We start from the raw sequence: 21,935 nt of genomic DNA, 5'->3' as shown, positions 1-21,935 counted from the left end.
CTCACGATGCATAGTGCAGTGCCTAAATCTAATTACGAAACGGAAACGGATGTAACGTGTCCAAGTATTGCACTAGAATCGAAACAGTTTTACGCCGTTTGAATGCTCTGACGCCAGTTTGCTTCTACAAACCTTGGCTCAGCTGTCACCGTTCCCATTGTCCACGAACTCGCATTGTTGATTGTTGTGGAAGCCACCAGGCTTCGCGTCGGTAAAAAAGCAGATTGTGGAGTCCCGAGAAGCGATCGGATTTGCGTGCGTGCGTGCAGAAAATGGCACGGCGCAACGTGTGGACGTCGGAGGAAACCCGAGCACTGCTTTCGATCATCAAGGAACGAGATTTGATCAAAGCGTTCGGTGAGGAGCAAAACAAAAAACTCTACAACCTTGTCCACCACGAAATGTGCAAACGCGGGTTCCCGGACAAGGGCTCGTTCCAGGTCGAGCACAAGTGGAAGAATCTGAAGCGGGTTTACTACAAAACGAAACGCGAAGACTACCTAACGGAATCGTGCGAATTTTTCGACGAGCTTGACGAATTGATGTCATCGAAACCACCTCCGGTAAAGAAAATCAAAGGTATGCTTCGGCCAGGCCAGGTCACCTTCACTTCGATCGTTGTCCCTAGGCGTATAAGTAGTCAAATCACTCCTGACCACCTTAACGGCGCAACGGCGTGGTTTCTGTTTTCAGAATCTACCGAGCCGAAACGACCCAGAGCGGTGCTGGAAAACTTTGACAAACTCCTGAGCAAGGTAGCCGTTATCGAGCGGGAAAACAACGAAGAGTTCTTCCGCAAACAGAAGGATCTGGTCAACTACGAGTTCGAGCTGTACACGCAAGACGAGCGGCTGTTCGCGAAGAAACTGTCCCAGCTACTCGAGAAGAGCGCCGAAGACTTTTGCAACCGAGCCCAGCGGATACTGATCGAGGAAGGTGTGATCGCGGGAACGTTGCCGGAGATCGACATAGAAGAGGAGAAACTGGAGCTGGCGGAAGAAGAAAAATTGGATCTGGCGGAAGAGGAGAAACTGGAGCTGGCGGAAGAGGAAAAATCCGATGCTGTCGAAGATAATGGGGTGCTGATGGAGGATGGACCCGCGGACCAAGTCATTGAACAGCTGGAGGAAGAAACTGTCGATACCGTTGATGAGGTCGTGGAAGAGGACGCGGAGGACGTGGCAGCGTACGAGAAGAAGGAAATTGTGAAAGAGTTCTATCAGACCTGGAAAGAAGAGGAGCCGTTTTGAAGCGTATCGCCCATGAAACTTTGAAACCTGAAACCCTTATGTGAAACTTCGTACGTTTGTCGCGAAATAAATTACGCCAATTAGATCGGATCGCATGGGAATCGTTTTATTTAACTACCTCGGCGGATCACAAAAACTCGTCGACCTCGCACATGCACAAATAGAGAATATAAAATCAAGTGATACAAAGAAAAACGATATCCTTTCATCGTTGGCAGTCATCGAAGCGCATTTGTATCGGGCGCTTCGGCCCAGTACGTGTGAACCGGATAGCGATCCAAGCAACCGCCACCGTTCCACAGCCTGTTTTATTGTTTGCCTCGATACGCGGCGAACACCCTTCGCGCCAACTGCATTTTGGCCCAGTCGCGTATCACCTCTCCGTCGGGCAGCGTTACCGTGCGGTCCGGCAGGATCGGTTCGGGCTGAGAATAACGTTTCATCGAGTTGACGTTTTCCATCAGCCACTGCTGGTCGAACGGCATCGAGCGCCGCTCGAGCATATTGTGCAGAATGCAACAGCAGATGACCGTCCGCGGTACGGTGCCAATGTCCGTGTCTATGCGGCGCCGCAGCACTTGCCAGCGCGATTTCAAACGATCTATCGCCGTGTAGAAGGCGAGCATTGCCTTGTCAATGCGCGCGTTAAACAGGTGCTCCTCTCGCGTTATTGGCACCGTGTAGCGTGTGATAAGGCGGGGAAGAAGTGGATACTCGCGGCCACCGAGCAGGTAAGGCTTCACCGACGCTTCTTTACACTGGTCGGTATAAAAATCGGATGGCTAGCGGGATGGGATCGGAAGTCAATCGGTTAGTTGCCCTTATCGGCCGGGCGCGGTTTCGAGCAGCTTACCAGTTCCGAGTTCTCCAGATGGTCATGTACCTCCGAATCTTCAAGCACCGTGTACGCGTCTGTGCCGCCATTGTGTGAGCTAGTGGCGTACCGGATCCTGCGAAAGTGAAGCGGCATGACAAAGAGACTCAGCGCTGATCCACCCAGTATAGAGGCTACTTACCGTCCCCTGTGGTCCACGACCGCTTGCAGTATGATCGAGGGCCAACCGGCCGCGTTTTTGTGATCAGCAGCATCGCTAGTGCAGTTGACGATCGGTATATGCGTCATACCGATTAGTCCCATCACTCGCGGCAACCCGGTGGTGACCTCAAACCATGCCGCCGCCTTAGCACTTTCCTGCTCCGATGGAAGACGAATCACGTTACGCCGGAGTCGCCGCATCAGCGCACAGCAGAACCGATGGAAGCACTTCGAAGCGGTCAGCTTGTGGACGCCGAACCGTTGTCCCAACGGTTCCAAGGACTCGCCGGTGGCCAGCTTGTAGAGCGCGATGGCACACTGCTTCTCGACGCTCAGCGGCTCGAGGGACGTTCGCAGATGGTCCGGATTGGGTGCCAAGTCGTTTTTTAAAACATGCACCAGATACTCGAACGTGTTCCGGTTCATGCGAATGGTGGCAAGCAGCGTGTGGTCGTCACCTTCCTGGAATACTTCGCGGTACCAGCTATCGTCACGCTTCACGCGCCAAATCGTTCGCGTCGGAATGTTTTGCCGCAGCATGCCACCCAATATTTCAATCCACTCCTCCCGGTGCTGGTCAAGATTGCGCTTCAGCTTGTAGCGCAAGCGCTTGTAGAATATTATGTGCCTGCGGCGGCGCTGAGACTCAAACCGTTCGCACAGCTCCGCCAGCTCACTGTCGAACATTCTGGCCAGCGAACCGTATTCGCGCCGGAACCGCAAAGGAGCCATTCGAGGGCTGCCAGAGAATCGGTCCATATTTGTAAATGGCAAACGTTATTCAAAGTCCCAAAGTTACTGTGATTTACACCAACGGGAGGAACCCACGAAAATCTGCATGTTTGTAAACAACGATTCAAATAGTACTGTCAGAGTGCGATCGTTTCGCCGAACCCCTTCATTCCTACCTCTGACATAGCGCCATTGTTTCGGTCTTCCGTAGTGTTGTTTTCGTCGTGTGGGCCTTGAATCTCTGCGCTCCGTTGGTCAAAGATGGACCGAAAGCCGAAAGAGATCGCTTGGAGTGATGAACAAACTTTCGATTTGTTAGAAGTCATAGCAAAAGAAACGGTGAGCGATGAGTTCTTGATTGGCGGATCATCGATACGCCAAAATTTCGAAACCGTCTACAAAAATATTGCGAAAAAGATGTGGCTATGCGGACACATCCATATGAACGGGCACGATATACAGGCACGCTGGGAGAAACTGCAGCGGTGTTACATCAAGGCGGTCCTCTCCGGTGATTCCACCTTTGCCGGACCGTTCTACGAGGAGCTCCATGAACTGCTAAGTGGCGAGCGAAAAATGGACAGCCCAACCAATGACAGAAATACCGCCGGAGAATCACCGGAAGAACCTTCGAATGGTATGTGCTATCGTGACTTTGTAGAATATTTTCACTGTTGAACGTACTTTGCGCACCTTTCAGGCCTTGAAGAATTGCACTCTTCGAAAAAAACGTCCCATAATGCGGTGATGAGGAAAATCAAAAAGTTCCGCAACACAAACGACGGAACTTACTACAAGCGGTGCCAACAGCTGAACGAGTACGCAGGCACACTGTCCGGGATGTTGTCGCAGGGCCGCAAAAGTCGGTTCAACAAAGTGCTACTCCGAAACAAAAATTCGTCCTACCGGCATTTCGAGCGAATGCTCGATGAAACAAACGATCAGTTCATTTTCCAAACATTCAGAACGCAACACCACCACTGACAGGGCTGAGATCAACGGAAGGAAGGGAAGGGTTATAATAAAATAATCCTAGCACCGAACAGTTGCTAGGATTTAGTTTCTATCGAGTAATCTCGGCAGGGCCGTATTTATTGGTTTCACTTTTGCAGGACAGCTATCAATTAGAATTCCAGTTTCATTTATTCAAATCAAATTTCGTTGTTCAAACTACAAGGCGGCTACTGAGGTGAAAGTTGCGCGAAATTTATGAAAATATCGATATTGGTCTTAAACAATTCCACCTCTCGTGCAAAAACATTTCAGGTCAGTTAGAGATCGTTTCTAATCCAAAGCATAAGTTATAAACAAGCGGCACAAAAAATGAAGGAAATAAAACAAAAACATTCGCGCGTTTATGACGAGTGATCCACAGAGACACCGAAATTGAACCACTTTTCAATCTTTCAAACCTTTACGCGCGGACTTTTTCGGCAAGCCAAGCACTTCGAACACGTGATCTATTCGTTTAATTTAATCTATTCAATGCCAAACTATTATAAAATATAATTGCCGCAAATCAGTGGTTCGGCTCATTAATAAAGTACACCTGACCGTACTCGAACGTTCGGAAGAGCATATACTTGGACTGAATATGATCTTTCAGTAGGTCGCGAGCAGCATCGCCCTCGAGTGTGGTAGTGTAGTTGCTCAAGTGTCCGCCGTCTGGCTGGGGATACTTTGGCTCCATCAGCTTTATCTCCTCTAGCCACTCGTCGTTCAGCGGTAGGTTGCGCTTTTCGATTATATTGTGCAGTATGCAGCACGTTAGCAGAATCTGTGGCACGAAGTTGACGTCGATGTCTATTTTCTTCTGTAGGATCTTGAAGCGGGCACGCAACCGATTAAACGAATCGTCCACGACTCGGCGAGCCTTCGCCAGATGCTCGTTGAATGTTTCCTCCTCTTGCGAGAGCGGCGTGTTGATGTACCCGTGTACGAGCCATGGCAGCAACGGGTACGATGGTTCTCCGACGATGTACGCCTGGACCACGTTCTCATTTATCACCTGTGAGGGCTGTTTCAGAAGGTTTCACAATGAGTTACGAGCCGGCCAGTGCCGTTTACCGAATCAACGCTTACCAGTTCCACGTTATTGAAGTGCTGGTAAAGGCCAGAGTCTCCCAGTACGGAGCCTTCCTCGGTGCAGCCTACATGCCCGCAGGTAATATGCCTAAAGCTAAACAAGTCAATCGTGAAAACGGATCATCCAATCAAGCCTATCTAAGAGTCAACCACTTACACGTAATTGCTGTCGACCACTCCTTGGAGTATGAGAGAATGCCATTTCTTGGGATTGACGTAGTTCTTGGAATCAGCCGCCGCCGGGGTGATGGGAATGTGAATTTTGCCGAGCACTCCCATAATCATGGGCAGTTCGCACTTTTCCTCGAAGCTGCGGGCTATTTCCACCATCTCTTCACCCAGCGGCAACGAGATCTCCGAATCCATAAAGTACTTCACCATGGATTTGCAGAATTGAAAGACACAGTTTTTCACCGTCGCTTTGTGTACACCGAAATGCTCCCCGATCGTGGCATAGTCACCGCCCATCGCAAGCTTGTAGAGACCGACGGCCACCTTCTTCTCGGTGCTGCACGACTGTGTCACAAGCAGCGGGTGCGGAGCCATATCCTGTTTCAGCGTATCCACCAGCATGTCGAACGTTTCCCGATCCATCCGGAAGTTCTGCAGCATTAGCTCGTTGTTGTCCTCACACTCAAACACACTCCGGAACCAGTGGTCGTGGCGGGTTAGCTTCCAAAACTTGCGCGTCGGTACGCTGTCGAGCAGGACATTCTCCAGCATTTCGTTCCATTCCGTTTGGTGACTTTCGCCATTGCGCTTCAGTGTGTATCGCAGACGCTGGAGGAAAATTTTGCATCGCTTTTTGCGATTCGAGTCGTATTGCTTCGTTAGCTCACCCTGCTTGACCGCGTACTGTGCAAAGAGATTCTCGATCGCTTGCTTTTTTTTGTCATTGGCCATTGAATCCATTCACTAAATTACGATGTATAAACGAGGCGGAATATCACTTCGAGCTTCAATAGGGTTTCAAAGTTTTCACTCGGTCGAAAGGGAAGCGTACACTTGAAACAGGGTTCATAACTCGCCCCGCTGCCGTGGTGAGAAAATAAACGTCAAAAGTTTTCGGCATTCAGTGTTTTAGATCAGCCACAAATCCACATTGCCGAATGGAGCATTTTTACTGCGAGTTTTGTGAAGTTATGTTCTGAAGAAAGAAACTTACCTATATCTTGCAAGTCTGCACGGAAATTGCGTTTGATAATATGGAAAATGGATACACCGCGCACGTAAGTCGCAAACCTGGTCGACGGCTTCAGTGACAACCGTGGTGAAACAGTGGTGAAAAATTCTGTTACCGTAAACAAGGGCACCGCCGTAAACACAGTGTCGCTCTTGCCCAAATGAAGCAACCGCAATTAGAGGTAGCTTATTAGTTACAGTAATCATCGTCGAAACTATCTACCATCTAGTAAAATGTCGAAACGAAATGTGTGGACGGGAGAAGAAACGATGGAACTGCTGGAAATCATCAAGGAGAAAAATTTAATGCAAGTGTTTGTTGCCAACCGCCATCGAAAAGATGTCGATCTTTACAAGCAAATAGAAAACGCAATGAAACACAACGGTTTCCACGACAAAGACGCCAACCAGATATATCACAAGTGGAAAAATCTGAAGAGAAGCTTTTTCGTGTCGAAAAAAGTAAACAAAGGTAGAGCATGCTGCGAATTCTCCGACGAGCTGAACGAAATACTCGAAAAGAAGTACGTCACACCGCAAGAGATAGAGGAGCAGGCACGAGGTATGTCCCACTCGTACGTGCGTAAAAAAATCAATATTACACTAATCTATGTCCGCTTTTGTTTTCTAGAAAACTTAGTGTTGGAAGACGGAGCGCCCGGTAAGTGGTATTGTTGGGAATTATGGCGGAAGGCAATCATACTCAACGTTCTGGTATCCTCGTAGCACCTGTAAGGAAGCGGCGCGGCGGTGCGTCGAAAACAATCCGGAGCCAAATCATGAATAAATTGGCCAAGACGCATAAGGATAACAGCGAAGAGTTTAGCAAAAAATGGAACGATCTGTACGATTACGAGTTTAAATTGTACAAACGCAAAGACAAAGAGCAAACGGTCGCACTGAATGCTATGCTGGAAACTAATCGGGACAGTCTAATGCGCCGATGCCGCTCGCTTTTCGATGCACCAGTTTTGCAAGTAGACCAAGCGGAGACCGAAAGCGCAAACGTAGTCGAAGTCGAAACTACCAGCACCGACCGTGGGGACAGTACGGCGAAAGAGTTTTATCAATCCCTTAAGTTTGCGTGAGCTATGTTGCCACTTCGCTGAACCAAAATTAAGATGAATAACTGTAATAAATGCCGATAATCATAATATCGTTGTTGCCAGGTGTCTAAGGCGAACATTCGATCTCTTCCAAGTCATTCATTCGGACGCTTGGTAGAGACCGTTACACGCTTGCCGCTTTGGTGAATTGGGAAGCGTTTCCGTGGAGCGCACACACACACCCGTGCATGGCCTGCTGTCAAAGGTGAACCAAGTCGTATGCCGCGGTGGAATACTCGATTATTTACCATCACACTTTCGTTCACGATCGCAGCGCAAAGGTAGCGAAGAGGTTCCAACTTTTTGCTGATCACGCTCGCACTACAAGTGCGAATCCAGTTATTTACTCGTTTGCTTACGTAAGAACACACGCGTCATGGCAGCCAAGGAACCATCGGCGGCGGTCAAGTTTTATCTAATTTTCTACAATGCCGCACAAGTGTTAGGGTAAGAATATTCAGAATTGCCAACGTCGTGTATCGAGCTGAGCGAAAACCTGTCCACTTTCTCTTTTCACAGCTGGTCGTATATGCTATACCAGCTTATAGCGTACTACACCGTCGATAAAGGCACCGACAAAACGCTCTGGGAGTATCTAGGCGCGACTGTAATTCTGTTCCAAAATGCAGCCGTGCTTGAGGTAGGTTCCAAGCTGTGTGCCAAGTTGGCGGAGTCACCCGTTACACCGGTTGTTCCGTTTTTGCTTCTGCCCTCCAACAGATCGTGCACGCTTTCACCCGTATCGTGCCCAGCAACCCTGTCCTCACTACGTTCCAAGTGTTGTCACGCGTGATGGTAGTTTGCGGCGTTGTCATGGCAACGCCAACAGGAAAAGTTTCTCCCGGTTTGCCGCTTGCCATCCTGGCGTGGTCGATCACCGAAATCATCCGGTACGGCTACTATGCGCTCAATCTCGTCGATGCTGTGCCGCAGCTGCTTATTTTCCTGCGCTACACTACCTTCATCGCGCTCTATCCGACTGGCGTGACCGGTGAGCTACTGTGCTTCTACTGGGCCCAGTCGCATGTGGCCGAAACGAAGCAGTGGAGTATCGAGATGCCGAACAAGTACAACTTTACCTTCTCGTACCTTTACTTCCTGTGGCTGGTGATGCTGCTGTACATTCCACTCTTCCCACAACTCTATCTTCACATGTTTGCTCAGCGTAAAAAGATTCTTCAGACACCGGCCAGTTCCGGCACCAAGCAGAAAGCCAAGTGACTAGCGGCGTTCGGATTTCCCGTTTGATTCGAATTAATCATAGGTGCAAGCGACCAGTTTGTTTTGTTTCAGGGCTGACTATAGACTGAGAACTAGAGATAATTTTCCAACGAAACATGGTTTACTATTAACGGTTTAATTTATTGCTAAGCGCAACGTGGTGAAAGTTTTCTTTCCTTTCTTTATAATCTTTTAAAAGAGTGCATTTGTGGATTGGGTTGTTGAAGGAATAAAAACAGCAAAATTTATTTAACACAATACATTAGTTTGACTGTGTGAAAACGTCCATTTCATTACTTCACTCTCAATTAGATTTCTCCGCAGAAACAGCAGCTCCCCTTCCAAGTATCTTCCGTCGCTGTGAAAACATGTAGAGGTACATTTTTGGGAACATTGGCAGATAGCCGATGGCCATTATCCAGATGAAGTAGTAGAAAGAAAATGTAAAGTTTGCCGCATTTGGCAGTTTCAGGCTCCACATGTTCGTTTCACCAATGTAGCTCTGGGCCCAGTAACCGCACAGAAGTTCTCCGATGAATCCACATGGATACATGGGAATGAAGATAGTGTATCGAAGCCACACCAGTACCCATGGTACGCTAGCCAGTAACAGATGGGCAACGTAATAGCCGTAACGTATAGTCTCGGTCAAGCTCCAACAGAACAATGCCAACGGTAGCCCTGGTGATTGCTGGCCGGTCGGGGTTCCATTGATGGCTCCGGCTACAACCATACACCGGCCAAAAACCTGCAGGAACGTCACTGGTACGTTGCTCGGCACTATCCCCGTAGCTGCGTGCAACACCTAAACCGGAAGTTGATCTATTATTCCTAATCGACATCGAAACCAACGAAACCTGCCATACCTCGAGTGTAGCAAGCATTTGAAAAAAGAAGGTTGCGCTTCCCACCTCGCGCCACAGTGTGTCCAATCCATGACCATGCAGCAGAAAGTGCGCTACGAATTGAACAAAAATGTACGACCATCTGCAAGGGTCCAAAGGGTAAACAACGAATTACGAATGCAGTGCTTCATGTTGTTTTTTCGCCAAGACAGAACGATCCGCCTCTGCCAAGCACATTAACATAAACTCACCCAGCCAACTGCGTCGAATTGTAGATGATAAGATACGCTTTCACTGTGGGCGATGTTCCGTTCTTCTTAAGCTGGGCCATATTTCTGCCGAGTGCGGTTTGTGTGACTACTTCCGAGTCGCGAAAAGTGCACTTCTGCGAGCCCAAATTTTGTTACCAATGACTTACCGGTTCCGCGCAGCACGAAGATCCGATTGATAACGCATCGAAGTATTTGTGAATGAACGTAACGAATCGAAAATAATGAACTCGAATGAATTTGAGAAGAACGTGAATGTGAATCATTTTTTAGCATTTCCACAAATTAAACAAGACTTTTTTATGTACAAATTGTAGTTTAATAGTCCCCGATTTACCTTTGTGAAGTGCTCAAAATATTTGGGATAGTATCAACAATGTGCTCCCGGCAACATTTATTATTATTACTTTCGATAAGAACCGAAGTTGCAAGATTTTAGCTCGTATGTTAAATATTGTGGTTTGTGGCTCTACTAACATGTACTCAACATAAAATCTCATCAAATTCGGAACAAATCGTTGAAAAGCCACAATTTCCCGTAACTAGCACTTAGTAATCATTTACTGTACAATCTTCTCATTAATTTCAGACGATTCTTTCAAATTAAGGCTATAGGGTCATCATGAACGTATAAGTTGAATCAGTAGGCAGGCTCAGTGTGGTTTTACGTGAAATCGTGGCCGATTTTACGCCTTAACCAAGAATTTATTATTTTCATACATCGTCGGTGATTTCAGTCCGTATGAGTAACTTCTGGCACCGAGAAGCGGAATATTTACAGTAAGATGTATTCTACTGTCCACCAGTCTGGGCCTCCGGCAGGCTGCGGATAATATCGGAATCTCCCGCATCAGTGATCGAGAGAGTGCACACGCGGAAGTATTTACCGCACGCGGTTCCGAGCTCGATGTTGTTGCCATTGTAGTGGTGCACACCCGTCTTGGCCAACATGGCGTAGTACTCAATCTCCGACTTGCTATTGTTGCGCAGAATGGTGAAAGAACAGTTGTTATCGTTTACCGTAAACCCTTACCTGAGAGTAGTTTTCTTGTTTCCAATCTTGTCACACCGTTTTGCAAACCATTTGGACGATTGGACGTCGACAAACGCAACCGATACCAGGTGCTACTGCACGTTAGTGAGTATGATTACTCCATAGGTTTTCCAGTAGGACCACAGAGGCAGATGCATCGTGGCCGCCACAGAAACATACTTCTCAGTCTCAATCGACTCCATATGGTTCCACGGGCAATGTGGCGAGCGTGAATGGAAAACTCTACTTCTCAGTAATCGCTCGTCCGTAGATAGCTTACCGAAGGTGCGGCGTATTATTGGCGATGATGATCAACTTGGCCTTTCCCTGACGGAGGGTCTTAAGCGTCTGCTTGTAACCCAGGCAGTACTTGCCGGATTTCATCACCAACGCCAGGCGGGAGTTGATGCTCTCCAGAGCTTTTTTCTGTAGAGCAAGAAACAATGAGGTTAGGGTTTCGTCGTTCAGCAAATGCGTACATCGAAGGGACAAATTCCGTACCTGTTTCTTGGCAGTCACCATTGTGGACAATCAACGAAGAATGAATGCGGTTAATACCTGAAATGATTGTAAAACGATCGTGTTAGGAAATCCTGTTTGGCACGTGGCCAGCACTGATGGAGCAAGGGCCCAGGAGAAACATCCTACCCGATCAACAGCTTTAGCGGAAAAGAAACCTCCAGTTTGACAATCCATTTGACGCCGGAACAAAGCGTTTTGACATACGCTGCGGCTACTCGATCGAGCAGTTCCGAACAATGCAATTGTCCATGCCGCAAGAAACGTATGAAAAATCATGTAATATCTTAATGTTTTTGCATCTGCTTCTGTACCAATGGCTATGCTTGGGTTAACTTAATGTCTCTACAGTAACATGTGGCTATTCTAACGGGAAATATTGCGTCCTAACCGCTCTTCTATCATATATGAAATATCGTTTGCGTTACTTGCAGCAAAAAGTACCCGCGACAACAGTGAATCCGACATACTAAACACACGGAGCGTCAAGTGTGCTTAACTCTAAGCTCCGCTAGCCGTCCTTGTCGCTCGATTGGCTTTGCGGGCAACACGGAGCAGTCTTGCTGTCGGCCTCTCTCGCTCTTTCCCGCTTGCACTCTGTAGCTTTCGCAAAGCTTGCTGGTACCTTCCATCAGTTGGCTCGGCCATATTGTGAAACGTCGTCGTCGTCGTTGCCGGAAAAAAGACTTGAACTGAGACAGTGGCAGTGCCGTGAATTCCATTTTTCTCTATTGATTGCGTTTTTGCCGAAAGGACTTCTTGGCCGTAGCGAAAGTGCCTGCTCTCCGCCCACGGACGTGATTACAGGTGATCCGTTACTGCCAAGAGCGGCGCATACGGAAGCCAAGTGTGTTTCTCGGTGCACAGAGATCCCCATTACGGGGATAGGAAGGGCTTCTTTTTCTGGCTTTTGCGACCAGCACGGTTCTAAGTGAGATTTCACCCGACGACGCCACACAGTAAGTTACATTGTTCGCGGTTAATCGAAAGCAACAGAGCCGAAAGTCTAGTTTGCTCGAAAGATCCACGTTAGGCGCACAGTAGGCGGTGCAGTGCAGGTGTCGGAAAATATTGAAAAGAAAAAAAGTTTTCCACACCGCCCGCTGTGCAGGAGAAGGTGGCGCGTGTGCGGCAGCAACAGAATTGCGAATCGTTGTGCAGCGCCGTGCACAGTGTAAAGCGTAACAAAAGTGCCCGAAGGAGTAGTGATCATTGTTGCGGTGGCGAAGGGAGAGCAAAGAAAATCATCACCACCACTACCACCAGCATCGCCATTCGAGTGCGTCGCGTAGTAAGCGGGGTTATTCTTGGACCGCATCCCGCTTCGGGTTTGGGTTCGATCCTGTGTACTCACCTGCCGTGACGCCGCCAACACCATCGTGATTGGCTGCGCCATAGCACCACCCTAGGTGTGCATTTCGCTGGAAGTTTGTCAAGAAAAGCAAGCAGCAGCGACACAACTTTCTTTCAGGTGTTAGAACGGCTCCAGTTGCGTGCAAGAATCGTAAAAATTCAGAATACTACAAAACCATAGCTTTCAGCAGCATCTCCCATCCAGCGTCATCTCGTGCCACACGAAAGCATCTCTTCCGGACGCGTTCCTGCGTTGCGTGGTTAGACCGGTTGCCGGGCCAGGGGACAGAGCGGCAGACGGAACTTCTGCAGTGTGCACACCGGTGTGTAAGTGTGTGTGCGATTGCGTGTGTGTGTGCGTGTCCAGTGCAGCTCCCGGCGCATTGTGACTCTCCTACTGCTCTTGATTGGGTTAGAGGCGGCAACTGGTTAGAAGCTTTGAGTGCAAAACAGCAGCCTACTACAACTACTACCAATGTCAACCGTGTCAGATCAGGTACGATGGGAAAAAGTTGACGATAAAAAGAGGTCGCCCAGAAATGAGATCTGGGCCACTATCTCTCCGGGCATGGCTAATCTAATTCTAATTAAACTCTTGTTTTTGTTTCCCTTTCCTTTTTCTTCTTTTTCTCTCCTTGCAGCGGATGAAAGGATCAGGAAATCATGGTAAATAGCTATCTTATACTACTCTCTGTCTGTCTCAGCTCAACCTTCAACCTTTATCTTCCCAGTTGGTGGGGGACTCGGGGACTATTCGGACACTTTAGGCAGAATTCGACACAACAATCGAACGCCGAATGGAAAATGACAAAATGTCGGCCTGTTTTGGGGCTTCGTCTCTGGGGTTGAAAATGTGAAAAATGTTTCACTTGCCCATGACCCAAAAAACAACCCTCTCCTCCGACCGGCACCTACCTTTTCTACACCCACACACAATCTTTGGTTTGTGATAACACGGTGCCACATTGGGCCAAAGCTAGCCCTCGCGCGCGTGTGTGTGTGTGTGTTATGTATTTGTTTGCTAACCATTAGGCTCTGCTGCTGCGCCACTGAATGCGTAGAATGGTAAACAACGAACCTTTGGCGTACGATGGTCCGATACAATGATATTGTTGGCCAGACTTCTGCTTTGATTTTTGAGATTGCCCATTTAGTGTTTAGAAAGAAAGGGTGAAGGAATTTGATTATCAAACTCGTCACTAGAAACGATGGCTACCAGGAGAACGTTCAATGGTCGAATTTCTTCATTCATTCCGTTGTTTCTTCTTTGTCGTGCGCGCAGACAGTAGACTGTTTCACTACGCAGTTCGCATGTTTCATTGAACTTTCCACAGCAAGCTGCGATCGAGAAACATACACACTCACACATGCACAAAGCGGCTCCACGCCAGCATAGAGCGGAAATACATTACAACAAAGCGGATCCACACAGAGTGCCGAAGAGGTTCTTTTCGTGCACGTGTGTGCACGTGTGTTTGTGTAGGAATGTTTGCCAGACGTCTGCCGAGTCTCGTGTCTCGCCTATTTGCTGTTTCTGAGCATGGAGCAATGAAATCTGGATCTTCTGGAAAAGAGCCATTCGTGTGAGATGACCGCGGGACACAGAGTACGTGATAAGGACCTTTTTCTGTGGGCGATTGGGCGTACCGTGCATTGCGAGCCCCATTATTATACGCATTTACTTGCCGACTATCCATTCTGGAACATCCGGAACGTATCGATCGCGAGTCGACGATCAGAACGAGGCGCGCCACATCGCTACATAAAATCATTGTCTAGTATTCCGCTTTAATGCGCGAAAGAGAGCGAGAGAGTATAGAGAAAGAAAGAGAATCAACGAGAGCGAGTGAGCGAAAGCATGAATGAAAGAGAATACCCATCGTGATCTTCCTCTCCAAGCGCGGCAGACACTCGCGCACTCCCCATAAGCCTACTGCGAGTGTTGTTTGTCGTGTTGGTGCGATTGGAGTTTTCCGCGAGATACGAGATCGCGCTGCGCGTCGTTATGTGGCCGCCCCGCCGTTTGCGGTGGAAAGGTGTAAGAAACGGGGCGGAGAAGAAAAGTACGATGAACTTGGGTGTTGAACCAGTTTGAGGGTCTCGGACCTTGGGGCTTCGGCGTCGTTGCCGAACGTTCACACCGTGGTGGAACCGGCATTTTTTACGTACGTCTCGTTTGTGCCGGTAGTAAAAAAAGAAGGTTGCGTTCATGTTTTTTTGTTGTTGTAATTTTGACGCTTAGTTTGTCCTCCGACTGAAGGGTGGTTAATAGATGAAAACAACCGATCAATCCGACACGACTGGCTTTGGTTGATCGTGTGCCAACTGTGGACGGCACCGCGCTGTGATCTGCACATGCTTGCGGTTGAAACTGTTTATTTACCAAAAATAGGACTTTTATTGCATTCCGTGTTTTCGAAAGTGGCGAGTCCTTTCTTCGGTTCACGTTTATCGATCGTATACGTAATCGCACCGCATTTTCGAAAAAAAATGCACAAAACGGAAGAGGTGCACCACGGGGGTTAGTTGGCCGTTACAAGCGAATTGTATTTGGAATATGACTTTTCTTGCAAACAATAATGATCGGTCTCTAAAATGGCTTATTTGAACAGGAAACGGCGATTATAATTCTTGGAGTGCGCAAGTGAATCACGGCCCGGGTGGTGTCGGACATCAGAAAAAGTCGAACGATGACTACTACCGTAATCATGGGGCTTACCACGATAGTGTCAAGGTGAGTGAGAGCCATCAGTGTGCGTTAAAAGCGAGTGCTAAGGCTGTCGGATTTTTTTGTCATTACACAGAATGTTGAGCACGGTATGCAAGGACTTGGGATCGGTTCCATGCACAGTAGCAACCATTCGGCGGGCAGCAACTCCACATCGAAACACTATCAGCAACAGCAGCAGCAAAAGGAAGCTCCCAAAAAGATGACCTGGGCCTCGATCGCTTCGCAACCGGCAAAACCGCAAGTGAACACCATCAGTACCACGGTGAAGAAGAAGGGCCCTGGCATGCCACCACCACCAATGATACCCGGCAAGCACAATATGGACATTGGCACCTGGGATTCGCCGTCGAAGAATGGTTCGGCCATGGTCGCACCGACGCCGCCGCCAATCATTCCGCCGCCTGTGATGGAACCATCGCCGCTGGCCGAATCGGCTCAACTGAAGTCGGGAGGAGGTGGTCCGGGAGGTGATCGATCGCAACTGCACCACCCATCGCATCACGATTCGCACCGTCACAACACGGGACCGGCAGGAATGCAAAGCTCCCGTTGGCCAACACTCGGGCAGGCACAGGTACAGCAACAACAACAGCAGCAGCAACAGCACCAGCAGCAGCAGCAACCCCAGCAGCAACAGCACCAGCCCCAGCAGCAGCAGCACCAGCACCAACAGCATCAACAACTACCACAGCAATCTAGTGGCGGCGATCGAAACAATGTTGGAGCGGGATCTTCCGTTGGGAATAACAGCAGCGCTGCAGGCGGACCGATGTCCTCGCAGCAACAGCAGCAACAGGCACTAAACTCGCGAAGCAGCAACCACTCGTCGCAGTATCCGGTACATGCGCCACAGCAACACCCGTCGGGATCCCACGGCTACAGCCAGTCGGTTCATCCGCAGGGTCCAGCACATCCTACCAACAGCCATAGCCTGTCTCGAAACCATAGCAACGCAGGATACGGCGGACCTACGGGTGGATCGGCGATGGGTGATCGCCACATGGGCATGGGTGGTGTTGGTAACACCAGTGGCTACCAGCATCACGGTGGCCAGCATCAACACCATGGAGGTGGCGCATCGTCGCAGCCACAACAGCGCCAGCACCTGGATCAACCTAGTGTGGGTTCTTCGTACCAATCGGGACGTCCAGCTGGTGGGCCCCCAAACCATCATCACGGTGGTCCCGGAGGTAACTATCAATCGCCTCCGGCAACAACCGAACGTGTCCGATATGGATCCGACAGTGTGGACAACAGCAGCTCGACTAGCGCTGGTGCTGGTGGTAGTGGCGTAGGCCTTGCACCATCCGCATCCGCCAGCTCGTCCGGCCATGCACGCTCGCCCTCGCCGTCGGCCGATGCCGAGCTCGCCAACAAGCTGCTGCAGTCGCAGATGATACTCGATCAGTTGAAAACCAAAAACAACTACAACCCTTCTACGTTGGACATTCTGAAAACGGCCGACCTGGCCAGGTAAGACATGCCAGACGGAATCGTCCGCCAGCGAACAACATACGAGTCACTTCCTATTTCGTCAACAGATTCTTCGTTATCAAATCGTACTCGGAGGACGACATTCACCGCAGTATCAAGTACGAAATCTGGTGCTCGACCGAGCACGGCAACCAGCGGCTGGATCAGGCGTTCCGCGAGCGAGAAGAGAAGGACGGCATGGTGTACCTGTTCTTCTCCGTCAACGGCTCCGGTCACTTCTGTGGCGTGGCGCAAATGATGACCGCCGTGGACTACAACTCCAACTCGAGCGTCTGGTCGCAGGACAAGTGGAAGGGCACGTTCAAGGTGCGGTGGATCTACGTGAAGGATGTGCCGAATTCGCACCTGCGTCACATTCGGCTCGAAAACAACGAGAACAAATCGATGACCAACTCGCGCGATACGCAGGAGGTACCGAACGCCAAGGGAATCCAGGCGCTGCAGGTGATCCACAGCTTCGAGCACCAGTCGTCGATATTCGATGACTTTCAGCACTACGAAAAGCGCCAACTGGAGGAGGACACGCGCAAACACGAAGCACCACCACCGTCGAACCACTCGTACCACAATCGCCGCGAAAACCAGGGCCAGTACTATGATGGGCCAGGAAAGTATCACGGCGCTGGCGGCAGTAGTGGCGGGTACGGCAAGTACAATGATCGCGGCGGAGGTGATGACGGTTACGATGGGTACGGTCGCGGCGGTGGAGGGTACCATGGTGGCTCAGGCTATAACAAGGGCGGCAGTAGCAGCTACGGTAAGTTGTTTGGTGTCTGCAGCGATTTTCCGTGTTTAACGTTTTGCGACCTTTTCTAACAACAGGCGGCTACAACAATCGGAGCAACTACAGCCATCACGACAATAACGGTGGTGGCCGGGGTTATCAGAGCTATGACCGTCGGAACAACAACGGCAGCGGTGGAGGCGGCAGCAACAACAACGGAGAAGATCATCACGACAACGGAGCCGGGGGCAATGGTGGCGGAGGCGGTGGATATCATTCGCGCGGTGGCTACAACAACCGCCCGAGAGACTTTTACCGCGAGGAACGGCGGGGCCCGAATGACTACGGGCGTCCGCGGCCCTCCAACAACGACTACGACGGAGGTCGCGACAGTGGCGATGGTGGTGGTATCTACAGAAGTGGCGGCGGTGGTGGCGATCGTGATCGTGGCTCTTCGAGAGATCACTACAGGGTGAGTTATTGTGTCCATTGTAACGCGCGCAGTGTGAACACATTGCTATCGTACATGAGCTCATCAAGAAACCGACCGACGATGAATGGAGATGATTAAACGTATTCTTATCTTTCAACTTTAATTTTAATTCGCAGAATTAAAATTATCGATTTCGTTTCCCCGAACTTCTAGGAACCCCGTAACGAGCGCAGTGCGCCGGGCACAAATAATCAACAGCACCGTGGCAGCGGTTCCGGTGGTAGTGCCTCCAATATTTATCGCAACCCAAACTAAAGTGCGACGCGTAAGTAAGCGGAGATGGGCGAAAATCGATGCTGGCTACTGACCACCCTTCACCCCGAACCGTGTTCGAGTAATCATGAGACGGCGGTTTCGGTCGGTTCTGCACGTGGTGGTGGGACCACACCACACGTGGCCGCCCTCCGTTGGTCCACCTTCGCTTCTCCGCCAAACGCCGCTCGGTACGCTGTTGTGCGGAATCGAACCACGTTTCCGAAGATTAAGACGTAAGACTTGTAGCCGCCGCAAACGCCTTCGTGCAAGTAACAAAACCCCACACAACTTTTAACACACGAAACTCGTTACGGCCGTAACCTTTGACGAGAGCGAGAGAAAGAAAGAAATAAAGAGAGAGATATCTGTATAATCAAAACTTGACAGTTGCACCGGCCGCGCATCGATTGCTGGGTTGCCACGGAAACGAAGAGAGATCCCATTACAAATGTGCTGCCCACTAGAATGTAACAGGATTGAGTTTTTTTTTACAGTTACACCCATCTCATCAGTGCGCAAACCTGCTGAGACAAAAGTAGTTGCACATTATAATGGTAACAAGTGATCGCAATAGTGTATTGAACATCTTGGATTTAAAAGGAAAAAAATAAGTAAAGATTGATGTACAGAATCAAATGAAAACAAGATAACAAAAGTGAATAAAAGTTACATTTTAATCATAGTAAGCATGTGCGGCAAGAAGTGGTGAAAATCAGACAAATGAGAGCGATAAAGTGAAAGGGAGAGGGAGAGAGAGAATGTGGTAAAGCTCTGGCCACCGGGAAAGATGTGGCGTGAATACAAATGACTAATGCGCTAATGAAAACAAACATCAAACAATTATATTATGAAAAGTATAACGGAAAAAATGTAACACACCCCCGAAAACTATATAATACCCCAAAATGATAAGCAGAAAAAGAATAAAAAATACAGCATAACATACATATACATATATACATATAAATAAATTAGAATATTCTGTTAAGTTATAAATTAAATTATCTAAGTTAAGCCCCCGGGTGTGTGTCACTGGGTTGCGCTGCCATCGAGGGCGCGCCATCATCTTTCACACAAGGAGGTAACTAAACACAGAACAAGAAAAGAGAGAGAGAGAGACGCAACAAAGAAATATAGAAAACAAAGTTTGCTACAAATGCATTACGGTTATGCACATAATTGAATTCAAATGGACTGAAACGTGTATGGGGTGTTACACCACCACCGGCTACACACACTAGAATATGATTTTAGGCGAAAAGTAACGTAAACTGAACAAACAACACAACACTATAAACACCACGACGCGAGTGGAGTAGCCATTGGGCGCCCACTTCCACTGCCCACTCTCTCGGTTATTTGTTGCGTAGGCTTTTGTTTTACAACAAACAGCAGTCTCCGCCCGCACCGAACGTGTGTGTGTGTGTGTGTGTGTGTGTGTCAAATAAACGCCACTAAAAGTATGAGAAAATCTCCCAAACTATAGAAGGGCTGCTATGTTGCCTGCAGAACACTCCTGGGGCGTGAATGGAAAGATGCAAATGTGGGTTGTTTCTCCGATTTTGTGACTTTAACTACAATCGCGGTAGAAAATCGATCTTCACGATTTATGGTTTCGGGTAGTCGGGCGTTTTTCAACCCCAATACGGCGTGTGGGGCTGATAATAAAACTAACAAAAAAAGAAAAACGAGAGCGATGCAGTGAACGGACGCGGCTTTGATCTTCACGTTAGCCAATTATTTAAGTTGCCTTTCGGTCGTCGCTCCCCAACACCCGCCACCGGCCGCCGCTGGTCGTGGGACGCGCGGCACCCGCACAGGCGAGTAGCTGATTCAGAACGAACTGAAACACGATAGACCTAAACGATGCAACGCAAGAAAGACAGTTTAGCAAGCAACTTCTCTGTACGAACATTTCCTAGCCAAACGCATCACGAACTATAATGAACTGGAAAATGGTGCTTGTGGCAATGGCAATTGGGGTAAATTCGAAACTAAACACTCACAAGCAGAAGCACCCAGAGAAAGACCCGTTGACACGAGCTAGCTAAATTGAAATTACGGTCCAAAAGTTGTGCACCAAAAACTATATTCCATTTATCGCACTCATCACGCAAGTTTCCGAAAAGTCTGTATAGGAAAGGTAGAAAACCATTGAAATGTTTTTTCAAATGACATTTTTGTCTGCTATGTTTGAGAACATTGCCTGTTTAGTTTTCATTAACGTAGAGAAATGAGACAAACAGCACCAGAATGCTTGGGTTGCGGCACCATGCACACGGAAGTAACTTGTGGTTGCACCTTTGTTTTAATTTTTAAATCGCCACTTTGGAAACTCGAATGTCCCCCTAGTACTGAACGACAGCAGTGCTAGTGATTTTTTAAATCCTAATTAAAGTAAATAAAACGACACTTGGCGTGTGATCTCTTCTGGGCCGATAGGGGCAGAAGATTTGGCAGAGAACAAAACGAAAGATGTGTAACCCACAATAGATCAATCTCTTATACGTGTTACATCTAAACGATAATAAAGGATAAATAAAAGCACACTTTCTCACTGGCGGGGCACCATCCAAGGCATGAACTTTGAACAACTTTGATCACGGGTGCAAGTATTTGGGCGTTTCGAACGGAGCGATTGGAGCGTAGTTTAACTGAATCTTCATTCACAAGTGGGCAACGGGGAGCGGATATTGTAGGAAACTAAAACCAGATGATAGAAAAAGGTCGCGTCGACGATGACACGAACGTTGCGAACAAATACAATTAGTTACGGTATGGCGAAATGGACGACAACTGCAAGTGAGGGCTGCGGCGCAACGTTTGAGCCATCGTCCACCGGCGACGCGCACGGATCAATATGCATTGGGAGAGAAAATATATTAAAAGAAGTTAGTATAATTAACCCATGCCAGTACTAAAACAACCAAACTGGCCGGAAACAAACAATATGCACAGTAGGCGCTGGTTTTGAACCGCGTTCGATCGATCGATGGAAGGCAAATTTGGATAAGTTGGATTTTCTCGACAAAAACATAACACGTGTGCATCGTGCAAGACGCGAAATGGCGTCGTGTTTTAAGGACAGACGATATTTGGAGAGTGGAACGATAAGCCTACAAAACCGCATACAAGGGACGAAGAAATACACACAGCAGGAAAGGTTTGAGTCGAAACGATGGTGATGCAACAAATGGACTAGAAGCACAGCCAATAGAAGCTGTGTATTGTGCACAGGCACGCACAGGACTCTGTGCCCCATCCGGTGTACATACGAGGACGGAACGAAGGGAAAAAGACCAGAAGGAACTATGGAACGACGGAAAAGCGGATGTAGGAATAGCGCGTTGCCGGACACGGTTAGCAGTAGCAGAAAAAACAGCGTGTGTGAGAACAAAGTATACAGTAAATGCATAAAAAACAAGCAAATCAAAGGAATGGTCACACACACACAACAGCAATGTAAGGATGAAAATGAACAAAACATCGTAATAAATTGTATTAATAATAAAACCCTAAAAGCACGAACCTGTGTATCATTCGGGAAGAAACCGGGACAACCGTTTTTGGTTTTTAAGTAGTGTTTTATTAAAAAAAGCGCGCATTT

At 48.5% G+C, this 21,935-nt stretch overlaps 9 protein-coding genes across 10 annotated transcripts; 5 read left to right on the top strand and 4 right to left on the bottom strand.

Annotated features, from left to right (window-relative positions):
* Positions 1-196: 196 nt before the first annotated feature.
* LOC128273206 (uncharacterized) lies at positions 197-1,338 on the top strand. The gene is made up of 2 exons (XM_053011133.1): positions 197-579; positions 694-1,338. Exons 1-2 carry the CDS (start codon positions 273-275, stop codon positions 1,248-1,250), a joined length of 864 nt encoding a protein of 287 aa, XP_052867093.1. The 5' UTR covers positions 197-272; the 3' UTR covers positions 1,251-1,338.
* Positions 1,339-1,395: 57 nt separating this feature from the next.
* LOC128270168 (uncharacterized) lies at positions 1,396-3,045 on the bottom strand. The gene is made up of 3 exons (XM_053007574.1): positions 2,267-3,045; positions 2,104-2,200; positions 1,396-2,032 (listed from the first exon to the last, which is right to left on the bottom strand). The coding sequence occupies exons 1-3, from the start codon at positions 3,043-3,045 to the stop codon at positions 1,559-1,561; spliced, it is 1,350 nt and encodes a 449-aa protein (XP_052863534.1). The 3' UTR covers positions 1,396-1,558.
* A 190-nt stretch (positions 3,046-3,235) lies between these two features.
* LOC128275352 (uncharacterized) lies at positions 3,236-4,571 on the top strand. Its single transcript, XM_053013824.1, has 2 exons — positions 3,236-3,655; positions 3,719-4,571. The coding sequence occupies exons 1-2, from the start codon at positions 3,280-3,282 to the stop codon at positions 4,000-4,002; spliced, it is 660 nt and encodes a 219-aa protein (XP_052869784.1). The 5' UTR covers positions 3,236-3,279; the 3' UTR covers positions 4,003-4,571.
* LOC128275348 (uncharacterized) lies at positions 4,110-6,047 on the bottom strand. The gene is made up of 3 exons (XM_053013819.1): positions 5,261-6,047; positions 5,101-5,197; positions 4,110-5,035 (listed from the first exon to the last, which is right to left on the bottom strand). Exons 1-3 carry the CDS (start codon positions 6,013-6,015, stop codon positions 4,538-4,540), a joined length of 1,350 nt encoding a protein of 449 aa, XP_052869779.1. The 5' UTR covers positions 6,016-6,047; the 3' UTR covers positions 4,110-4,537.
* Positions 6,048-6,206: 159 nt separating this feature from the next.
* LOC128275349 (uncharacterized) lies at positions 6,207-7,419 on the top strand. Its single transcript, XM_053013820.1, has 3 exons — positions 6,207-6,847; positions 6,917-6,946; positions 7,012-7,419. Exons 1-3 carry the CDS (start codon positions 6,520-6,522, stop codon positions 7,371-7,373), a joined length of 720 nt encoding a protein of 239 aa, XP_052869780.1. The 5' UTR covers positions 6,207-6,519; the 3' UTR covers positions 7,374-7,419.
* A 254-nt stretch (positions 7,420-7,673) lies between these two features.
* On the top strand, positions 7,674-8,864 carry LOC128275351 (very-long-chain (3R)-3-hydroxyacyl-CoA dehydratase 2). Its single transcript, XM_053013823.1, has 3 exons — positions 7,674-7,838; positions 7,911-8,031; positions 8,112-8,864. Exons 1-3 carry the CDS (start codon positions 7,768-7,770, stop codon positions 8,610-8,612), a joined length of 693 nt encoding a protein of 230 aa, XP_052869783.1. The 5' UTR covers positions 7,674-7,767; the 3' UTR covers positions 8,613-8,864.
* On the bottom strand, positions 8,832-9,894 carry LOC128275350 (very-long-chain (3R)-3-hydroxyacyl-CoA dehydratase hpo-8-like). The gene is made up of 3 exons (XM_053013822.1): positions 9,709-9,894; positions 9,479-9,599; positions 8,832-9,417 (listed from the first exon to the last, which is right to left on the bottom strand). The coding sequence occupies exons 1-3, from the start codon at positions 9,786-9,788 to the stop codon at positions 8,917-8,919; spliced, it is 702 nt and encodes a 233-aa protein (XP_052869782.1). The 5' UTR covers positions 9,789-9,894; the 3' UTR covers positions 8,832-8,916.
* A 480-nt stretch (positions 9,895-10,374) lies between these two features.
* On the bottom strand, positions 10,375-11,426 carry LOC128274443 (60S ribosomal protein L30). The gene is made up of 4 exons (XM_053012650.1): positions 11,408-11,426; positions 11,261-11,317; positions 11,040-11,185; positions 10,375-10,702 (listed from the first exon to the last, which is right to left on the bottom strand). The coding sequence occupies exons 2-4, from the start codon at positions 11,279-11,281 to the stop codon at positions 10,519-10,521; spliced, it is 351 nt and encodes a 116-aa protein (XP_052868610.1). The 5' UTR covers positions 11,282-11,317; positions 11,408-11,426; the 3' UTR covers positions 10,375-10,518.
* A 625-nt stretch (positions 11,427-12,051) lies between these two features.
* On the top strand, positions 12,052-21,836 carry LOC128274442 (YTH domain-containing family protein). Of its 2 annotated transcripts, none has more exons than XM_053012648.1 (8): positions 12,052-12,237; positions 12,823-13,127; positions 13,273-13,297; positions 15,244-15,365; positions 15,436-16,835; positions 16,904-17,613; positions 17,679-18,052; positions 18,227-21,836. In XM_053012648.1, exons 2-8 carry the CDS (start codon positions 13,107-13,109, stop codon positions 18,326-18,328), a joined length of 2,754 nt encoding a protein of 917 aa, XP_052868608.1. In that variant the 5' UTR covers positions 12,052-12,237; positions 12,823-13,106; the 3' UTR covers positions 18,329-21,836. The 2 variants fall into 2 exon arrangements, with proteins under 2 accessions (XP_052868608.1, XP_052868609.1); XM_053012649.1 differs by having other exon boundaries at positions 18,190-18,322.
* The last annotated feature ends 99 nt before the right edge of the window (positions 21,837-21,935 follow it).

This window comes from Anopheles cruzii, chromosome 3 (assembly GCF_943734635.1).
Source record: "Anopheles cruzii chromosome 3, idAnoCruzAS_RS32_06, whole genome shotgun sequence".
NCBI lineage: Eukaryota > Metazoa > Arthropoda > Insecta > Diptera > Culicidae > Anopheles > Anopheles cruzii.
The sequence above is the reverse complement of the archived record's forward strand: the minus strand, read 5'-3'. Positions and strand labels throughout refer to the sequence as shown.